The following is a 9,603-nucleotide window of genomic DNA, read 5'->3' on the forward strand; positions in this document are numbered from 1 at the left end:
AAAGTATACATACCTATTAATAGTGGATACACGTACACAGACCCACCATGAGTACGTAATCTTTGCAAGTCCAATTTCAGTATACTGATAATTCGAATGAAATAAACGATTTCTCTTTAAGGGTGCACCACGTTCATTATTAATTGAACTTTGGAAAGAGAAGGAAGGGGAAACAGAAATAAGGATGATGAAATTAATGTACGTAGGTTTAAAGTCATAGACAGCTATCATCAATAAATCACCCAAATAATTTGCTATCACGTGCTTTCATCACACGCGTTTAATTAATTAGACCAAAACCAAAGGGAAAATTATCCACCCTCTTCCTTTTATTCTCCTATTGCTGCGGGAGTTGCCGGTTTGAGAGAGAGAGTTTAGAGAGAGAAATAATGCAAATTATTAACAATAATGGGTTATTCTAATATTGGAGGACATGGCATCATACAACACCATTTTCCCTGGCTCTCCTTTACCACAGGCTTATTTCGTTTATATTGTTATTATTAGTTTATTAATTTTCCACAACACGTCCATAAAAGAAGACAATTCCTTTTGCTTTTGTTTTCATTAAAAAAATTACATATGGTCATTTTTTACTTTACAATCATTTGTGTAGGAATGCTACTAATTATAAAATCAATATGTGGATGTTAAAACAAATTTGAAATTTTATCTATAGCCCGCTCATTTTGATAAGGAATTGTTTGTTTGTGTACACAAAAGTGCTTTTAAGATTGTATATAAGTAATTTATTAATTTTCAAAAATGATTCGCTATAGTTTTTAAATAACCTATTTTTTTCTTTTATTATTTTAAAACTGACCCAAATATATTGGAAGTAATATTATAAACAGAAAAAAATAAGAAAAGAATCTTAAACAAACACACTTTTTTGGGTTTAAATCTCAAGGTATCCTCCTCCACCACCGGACACAATTTTAGTTAAACAGAAATAATTTTCAAGTAATTAAGTTGATACACTTGCTTGATAAATATTAATATAGGATAATTTTTTTTCTCATTATCCATCAATTCTTTCAATAATTATATTTCTCATGTTTTACATTTTAAATTGAAATTGAATTACTTAACACTTTAATACTACCTCCAACATAAGATAAATCATGGCCAAGGAAAGTGATACATACATTTAATACTATCACAAATTTAAATTTTATTTTAAGAGTATCCTCAAATTTAAATATTATAAGTAATGATTTTATTTAATCTTAATACTCACAAGTCTAATATAATATGTGAATGACTAATAAATAGAATTAAGATATAAAAAAATTTAATCCTTCATAAATTTTAAAACTAGTCATTATTTCTTATCATTCGAACTAAAGAAAAAATTAATTTATTACTTAAGACGAAAGAGAGTAAATATTAATTTTGCTTTTTTATTAAAAGGTTAAAACTAATATCTAAGTTATCAACAACACTGAAGATTTTAATCATCCATTGAGTCTCCTCTCCCTTTAACCTAAACATTTTATAGATCTTTTTCCTTCTTACCACTTAAAAATAGAAGAAATCCAAGGTGAATTTGTCAGGAGATAATTTAATCAACTAACACATTCCCCTATGTATATCCTATTCTCTCGTTCTCATCTTGTCTATATCTATGTTCAACAAATAAAAATTAGACACAAATCCAATCCCATCCCAATTAGTAGAAATAGCAAACCCCACAAAGATAAAAGTGGCAAATCCATATATTTAGAATAAAAAAATAATAGCAGCAAAAGTTCAGAGAGAGAAAGGTCGTCAAAAAAAAAAAAAAAAAAACTGACATAAAGAGCGTGGGCGTTTCAACGGCAACCTCAATCTCCGCCTCACCAGACCAAGTTGGGCACTCCTCCATCGTTCCCACCTTCCCTATTTTCTGCTTCCCTCCATTTTCTCACTAACAAAAATAAGAAAACCCCAAACAAAAAAACATAACAGGATGGGGAAAAAGAAAATAAAAATAAAAAACCTGGGTTACCCAAAAACCAAACCAAACCACACCTCACACCACCCCCACAAAACAACACAACACAATCCTTAAAAATCAACCTATTCCTTCCACTTTTCCTCCCAAACCAACAACTCTAAACACATTTTTTTCTTTCTCCTAATGCTACCTCCTTAGAAATTGCTTAATCTTTTTCATTCATTCAATTACTTAACAAATTGTTAGAAAATGCAACACAGCATCTTCGCCTCAATGCGTAGCTTGAAGATCATGGACGGTTGCAAGGGCACTCAGGTCTACGCCATCAACCCCTCCAGCGCCACCGGCGGTGGAATTGGTGAGAAGCTTCTCCAACAGCTTCACGACCACATCAAAAGCCACACCCTTAGAACCAAATCGGTTCGGAACTTACAACCTCCGAACATGACGACGCCGTCGGAGGTTTTCGTCTCCGACGGGTCGCTCCTTCCTTACGGCCTCCCCATGACGGACCTCCTAGAGCCCAAAATTGAACCCTCCTTGGTGTCGGTGGATTTTGTCGAAACCCTCGCCGGAGTCTACCGCCGCACCGAGGACCGCCACCAGTTCGACCGCTCCGAGGTGTACCTCGAGCAATGCGCGGTGTTCCGGGGGCTGGCCGACCCGAAGCTCTTCCGCCGCAGCCTCCGCGCCGCCCGGCAGCACGCCGTCAACGTGCACGCGAAGGTCGTGCTTTCCGCATGGCTGCGCTACGAGCGCCGCGAGGATGAGCTCATCGGCTCGTCCTCGATGGACTGCAGCGGGAGGAACCTCGAGTGCCCCCGCACCACGCTGGTTCCAGGCTACGACCCGGAGTTGGTGTTTGATTCCTGCGCGTGCACCCGTGCACGCGCAGGTAATGGTGATAACGATAATGATGATGCAATGGCAATAGTGGTTGATGAGCAATGCTCCACCTCGGAAGAGGAGGAGGAGGATGGTGACATGTCTTTTTGTGTTGGTGATGATGAGATTAAGTGTAATAGGTTCAATATAGCCTCACTTTCAAGGCCCTTTAAGATAATGTTGTATGGTGGATTCATTGAGTCAACGAGAGAGAAGATAAATTTTTCGCGGAATTGTTTTTCTGTTGAGGCATTGAGGGCTGCTGAGGTGTTCAGTAGGAGAAAGAGGTTGAGTCATTTGGAGCCCAAGGTTATTTTGGAGTTGCTATCTTTGGCAAACCGGTTTTGTTGCGAGGAGATGAAGAATGCTTGTGACGCGCATTTGGCATCGCTGGTTTGTGACATAGACGATGCCTTGTTGCTTGTTGAGTATGGACTGGAGGAGACCGCATACCTGCTGGTGGCTGCCTGCTTGCAGGTGTTTCTCCGGGAGCTCCCTGGTTCGATGCAAAGTTTGAGTGTTGTGAAGATATTTTGTAGTCCGGAGGGTAGGGATAGGCTTGCTCTGGCGGGGCACGCGTCGTTTGTGTTGTATTATTTTTTGAGTCAGATTGCGATGGAGGAAGAGATGAGGTCGAACACCACTGTGATGCTGTTGGAGAGGTTAGTGGAGTGCGCAAAGGATGGTTGGGAGAAGCAAGTTGCGTTTCATCTATTGGGTGTTGTTATGCTTGAGAGAAAAGAATACAAAGATGCACAATATTGGTTTCAGGCAGCGGTTGATGCAGGGCATGTTTATTCTTTGGTGGGAGTTGCAAGGGCAAAATATAAGCGTGGTCACACATATTCAGCATATAAGTTGATGAACTCACTTATTTCTGATCATAAACCGGTTGGGTGGATGTATCAGGAAAGGTCTTTGTATTGTGTTGGGAAGGAGAAATTGATGGACTTGATGTCTGCAACTGAGTTAGATCCAACTCTTTCCTTTCCATATAAATTCCGGGCTGTTTCTTTCCTGGAGGAAAACAAGATTGGACCTGCCATTGCAGAAATCAATAAAATAATTGGCTTCAAGGTTTCTCCAGATTGCCTTGAATTGAGAGCTTGGTTCTTGATTGCCATGGAAGATTATGAAGGAGCCCTCAGGGATGTCCGGGCAATTTTGACATTGGATCCAAATTATATGATGTTCTATGGGCATATGCACGGTGATCAGTTGGTAGAACTTCTCCAACCTTTTGTTCAGCAGTGGAGTCAGGCTGATTGCTGGATTCAGTTGTATGACCGATGGTCCTCTGTTGATGATATTGGTTCTTTGGCTGTTGTACACCAGATGTTAGCAAAAGACCCGGGGAAAAGTCTTTTATGCTTTCGGCAATCTCTCCTTCTTCTACGGTGAGTGTAATCCCTACATTAATTCAGTTATATCTTATTTCATTAGTGAGTTCTGATATAGATTCTAGTTTGATTTAATAATTTTCTCCATGCATGAATTCTCTGCGAATGAATTGCCTACTGTGGGCTGTTTTATACTTTTCCTATTATCAGTGACGAGTAATATCAAAGTCTGGCTAGAAATATTTTGTTGATCCTTTTCCTTTTTAACTGGCCATATACCTGCATGGGATTCATGTTTCTATTTGCTGGAAAACAAACTAGTTTATAGTCACATTTTATTATATCAAAATTAGAGAAAATTGTCACATGTTCCACCCATCAAAGCAAACTATGGCAAACTAATGAAACTGCAGATCATTTTTATTGTGTACTGGCCAGGATCTACATTGAGGTATTTATTATGTAATTTGCCAAAAGCTACCCACATTTTATGTATAGTTTCATAAATATTAGTCCAGGAGGTGACTTTCAGTTATTGTATCTTCTCTGCTTTCAGAATGAATGGAAACTGATAAGTACTTTGAAAAACTAGTTGGCTGTGTTTTAATACTTATTCTATCTTTTTTAGTTATGTACTTTTTGCTAGTTTTTCCTTTTAGAAAGTGTTGATACTTGATTGTTATTAACTTAGATAGCTAATTTGTCTTAGTCCTGGTTCATTTTAATGCCAGAGCTTGACTATTATGGGTGTTGATTTTCCTGAATCTTGTAGGTTGAATTGTCCAAAGTCTGCCATGCGTAGTTTGCGGCTGGCTAGAAATCATTCTACTTCTGATCATGAAAGGCTTGTGTATGAAGGATGGATACTGTATGACACTGGTTATCGTGAAGAAGCATTAGCAAAGGCTGAGGAATCTATTTCTATTCGAAGATCATTTGAAGCTTACTTTCTCAAAGCTTATGCGTTAGCTGACTCAAATCTTGATTCAGAGTCTTCAAAGTATGTGATCTGTCTCTTGGAGGAAGCTCTTAGATGCCCTTTAGATGGTCTTCGGAAAGGACAAGTGAGTGCTAAGTTTTGGATTAAACATTTTATGCTGATATCAGTGCTGAAGTAATGTATTTATATTTGTTATTCTTTTAAATTGTAGGCACTGAATAATCTAGGGAGTGTCTATGTAGACTGTGATAAACTGGACCTTGCTGCTGACTGCTACATGAATGCACTCAACATCAAGCATACACGAGCACATCAGGGGTTGGCACGTGTATATCATCTTAAAAATCTCCGGAAAGCAGCATATGATGAGATGACAAAGCTAATAGAAAAGGCTCGGAGTAATGCATCAGCTTATGAGAAACGTTCAGAATATTGTGACCGTGACATGGCAAAGAGTGATCTTAGTATGGCATCACAATTGGATCCTCTAAGGACTTATCCTTACCGATATAGGGCTGCAGGTGAGTCTCATATGAGTGGTTCTATTATCCCATGTTTTCTCCTGATTATTCATGATGGTAACTTGGTGAGGGAGGGGAATTGTAGCTGTGATTGTAATTTGCAAGCCATTTTTGTGTTTCAAATATTATCTGTGGCATTTGTATAGCCATGATGGTTTTATTACTGTCTTAGATTCCAGGGTACAATCTTCAATGCTGTTTTTTTTTACCAAATTTTTTCCTATAAACTGATTTGTCAGCATAACTTCATAGACATATTTTAGTTTTCCATGAAAAAAATAGTAGTTGATGACTTTCCTTAGATTTACTATGTAACATTTAAATGAATGAAAAATCACTGTGTTTATCTTTCTGCTTTCTTTGTTTACTTGTTTATATACCCCAACTCAAATGTCAAATGTTTATGTTGACCACCCATGATTTATTTAAGTTTCCCCTCTAAAAATGCTTTTTGTCTGAATTTGTGGCATTAATCATGCAGTTACTCAGAAACATTATATTGCATAAGTATTGCAGGAAATGACTTGTGGAATTTTCACAGTTATGCAGTAAAAACTGACCATCGTTGCTTTAAATGTTGACAGAAAATCATGGCTGTTCATAGGTTTCCTGTTCATAGCACGCCTATCAAATCATACATTATTGTAGGGTACATGTTCATTTTGCTTTGTTTTATCATATCAAGAGTGATCAGTTATGAAGAGATCTTTTGAGTTTGTGCCTATCCGTGTAGCTTTGTATGCTTTTGTTCTGACTTTTGGTCTTGGTTCATGGTGAGATACTTTTGTTTGCCATGAGCATCTTGATAGAGCAATATGAACACAATATATTAGAACCTCTGCAACCTGTTATCAACTTCTGACTCAAACTCTGTTTACCAGTTTTAATGGATGATCATAAGGAAGCTGAGGCAATAGAAGAGCTTTCAAGAGCCATTGATTTTAAGCCAGATCTGCAACTATTACATCTTCGAGCGGCATTTTATGATTCAATGGGTGATTTTGTCTCTGCAGTCCGGGACTGTGAAGCAGCCCTTTGTCTTGATCCTATTCATAATGAGATTCTTGATCTCTGTAATAAAGCACGGGAGCATATTCGAGAACCAAAGTGACAGAATCAGATATTTAAAAAATATAATTTTTTCCTAGTGTTCCCTATGGGGACAAGCCTATTCTTGCCAACCTGTACTTTTTCTACTCATGAAGGTCCAGTAATCATCAGTGTCATTCATCTGTTGTTAGATTTTCAATCCAGAAGCGGCATGGTCTACATCTTTCAGCTGGCCTTCCGGAGAGTGGAACTACAGAAAAGGGAAAAGAAAAATTAGAAAGCTCATTTGGATTGAAACCAAAGAGGAAGTAGAGAAGGATAGCTTGTAAATATAAGTAATGACTTATGTTTTTGTCACAGAATGGTCAAGTAGTGCAAACAACTGCTGCTGCTATGCTCCAGTATGCCACACCAGCAAATTGGTGATGAGTTACTAGTTAGACAAAACATGTACATGGAAAAACCAATTGTTATGTAAGTCCAAGATTTAGATAATTACAATTATATTTTTGTCTGAGCAATTGGCCAATTCACATTGTGTTATAACATTTTCCACTTTTCTCTGTTGTATAAGCACAATTTTCCCTGACGACCCTTTGAACATATATTGATGCCGAGTTATCCATGGAGAAGCTATACCCATAACTAGTTATCAACCTTACATCTGCTTAATTCATCTGTACGTCTGTTCCCTTATTTTTCATTATTACTCTTGTTATTGTCGGTATTTTATTTTATGTAAAACCCAAGTGTCTATTGAGAGAGGCACACCGAGACTCTGTTTGGATAAAATTTTTCATGGAAGAAAAAAAAAGGTTAAAATATTGAATTTCTTTTATTTTTTTAAGTTAATATCAACGTATGTTTTTAATTTTTTTTGTAGTTCTTTCATTTAACTTTTTCAAAAATTGAAGTGCATAAGTTGATTTAACTTGTATAAGAAATTTAATCCATTTTATCTTCTTATTTATGAAAAAGTTTTTCTAAGGGTGACACTGTTACCTGATTTTAAACCTCAGTCCTTTTTCCTTTTATGCTGCGTCTGCAACCCTCTATTTTTAACCTGTTTTATTAGGCTTTTTTGCTTAGTAGATATTATATTAGTTGCTCCTTTTGCGTGTAATACTTATTGAATAAGGAGATTTTTTTTTGTTGGGGGATGCTGTGCATGAAACGTTAAAATGGCCGGTGAGTTCAGGTTCCTTGCTTCTATGTAGTCTTCCCACGTGGAAGGAGAGCTTTTCAACGAACCTGTGACCCACTAGAAAGTAAGACCTTAGTTTAAATGCTTTTCACGAGATACCCATATTTCCAACTGCTGTTATTTATTCTCCCCAACCAACAATACGTGATGTACTTTCTAATACCATTTTTTTGAACTTTATGTCAAAAAATCATCTCAGATACTCAATTTAGTTATTGAAGCTCCCTTATATGGAAGCCAAGGAAACAAAAGAAGAATAAGGAGGTGGAGCTTGTTTTGGAAACCATGGATAGGAAACGTCCTAGAAAGTTAAACTTGAATGCACCCCTTTTGTCCACACGGCGTCTCGGTAGTCCAAATGTTGCAGATACTTCATGTTCATCATATTCAGTTGGAGCAGTCCAAAATACAAGTGAAAGGGTTCCATTTTCTTGGGAGAAAGCACCAGGCAAGCCAAAAGAAATTGAGAGGAGTGATAACACACAAGACGGTGGCACGCTGCGCCTAAGACTACCACCTCGCCATTGGTTTCTTCCGAAAGAAGCAGTCGAAGAAGATGTTGATCGTGGTGATGATGCATTTCATGATCAGGGAGATGGTAGTTGTGATGGCGACGACGACAAGGATGATTTCTTCTCGGATGCTATGGATGTTTTATCTCTATCAGAGGCATTAGATTATGTCCAAAAGAAATCGGAGAATGCTCATAGTAACACCAATGATGGGTTGAGGTTAAAGCTTGCAGAGTCTAATGGATACCAATCTCCTACTTACATGATCAATCGCTTTCTTCCGGATGCCACTGCTTTGGCTGCATCATCTGCTTTGCATTTTTCTACTAACTTAGAAGAGAAAGATTGTGATACTTGTAGCTATCCAGGGTGTTACACAAGGCATTCATATGCTTCTTCTCCAAAGGGTTGTGGCTTGGAACTACTCTTCCCGTGGCGTATGAAGCATAAACTTTGTTCTATAGAGAGCCCTGTGTTGCCATGTTCTACTAATCTGCACAAGCATAAGCGCAACTCCAAACAGAAGAAACACCGTTCTTCAACAACCTACATTCCTTGTACAAACATGAAAGATATTTGATGGGTGAGAAATGCTAGAAACATACTCTCTGTCACACCCTTTTAAACACCATCTCTCTTGTTGGTTGAAATTTATTAAAAATGAGAAAAATTTATGGGTTTCACATCATATTTAATTATTCTTTCTCTTAATGTTGTAGTTTTTAATAAATTTTAACCAATTAGAAAAAGTGTTAGAGAGTGTGTTGTTAGCTCTTCTTTGATGGGTAGAGCTAGTTCTTTGATTTGTTCATTGCTACTTCATACAAAATCTTTATTTTATGTGTAAATAATATATATTATTTGTTATCTTAGCTACTTAAAAAATGTGCGATTGTTGTCTTTCAATTCTTAATCAGTTTGTTGGTGGAGTGAGACTCAATGTGATAGTAGTTGGCTTTCTTGAAAACCAGTAACATATTCAGGTTGAATTCATTTCATCTTGCCATTATTTAGGAGTGGAGAAAGGGTATAGAATTAACTGATTGATAGTTTTGTGAAAAAAGCAAATCAGTTTATTATCTAGATTGGTAGTCATTCATAATTTAAAACTAAAGCAGCCAACTGATAAACTTTGATTCATTTAAAAGCTTTTGATTATAAGGGGTGACATTACTTGATCTGTGGTTTGTAAATCGACTTACTCCGTATATA

General features: G+C 37.2%; 2 protein-coding genes across 3 annotated transcripts; both read left to right on the top strand.

The window, feature by feature from the left end:
• Positions 1–1,747: 1,747 nt before the first annotated feature.
• Positions 1,748–9,267, top strand: LOC114416360 (ethylene-overproduction protein 1-like). Of its 2 annotated transcripts, XM_028381224.1 has the most exons (7): positions 1,749–4,221; positions 4,937–5,228; positions 5,316–5,625; positions 6,507–7,149; positions 7,250–7,354; positions 7,874–7,943; positions 8,079–9,267. In XM_028381224.1, exons 1-4 carry the CDS (start codon positions 2,189–2,191, stop codon positions 6,734–6,736), a joined length of 2,865 nt encoding a protein of 954 aa, XP_028237025.1. In that variant the 5' UTR covers positions 1,749–2,188; the 3' UTR covers positions 6,737–7,149; positions 7,250–7,354; positions 7,874–7,943; positions 8,079–9,267. The 2 variants fall into 2 exon arrangements, with proteins under 2 accessions (XP_028237029.1, XP_028237025.1); XM_028381228.1 differs by having other exon boundaries at positions 1,748–4,221; positions 6,507–7,354; positions 8,079–9,074.
• On the top strand, positions 8,165–8,971 carry LOC114379775. The gene has a single exon (XM_028338522.1). The coding sequence runs from the start codon at positions 8,165–8,167 to the stop codon at positions 8,969–8,971; it is 807 nt and encodes a 268-aa protein (XP_028194323.1).
• Positions 9,268–9,603: the final 336 nt, after the last annotated feature.

The sequence above is a fragment of the Glycine soja genome, chromosome 1 (assembly GCF_004193775.1).
Source record: "Glycine soja cultivar W05 chromosome 1, ASM419377v2, whole genome shotgun sequence".
NCBI classification, from domain to species: domain Eukaryota; kingdom Viridiplantae; phylum Streptophyta; class Magnoliopsida; order Fabales; family Fabaceae; genus Glycine; species Glycine soja.

Excerpts from the sequence above, each read along its gene's own strand:
- LOC114416360 (XM_028381228.1), top strand. The coding sequence starts at position 2,189 with ATGCAACACAGCATCTTCGCCTCAATGCGTAGCTTGAAGATCATGGAC. Across the intron at positions 5,229-5,315 it reads ATGGTCTTCGGAAAGGACAA|GCACTGAATAATCTAGGGAG; the intron begins GTGAGTGCTAAG and ends TTTAAATTGTAG. Across the intron at positions 5,626-6,506 it reads TTACCGATATAGGGCTGCAG|TTTTAATGGATGATCATAAG; the intron begins GTGAGTCTCATA and ends TCTGTTTACCAG.
- LOC114379775 (XM_028338522.1), top strand. The coding sequence starts at position 8,165 with ATGGATAGGAAACGTCCTAGAAAGTTAAACTTGAATGCACCCCTTTTG.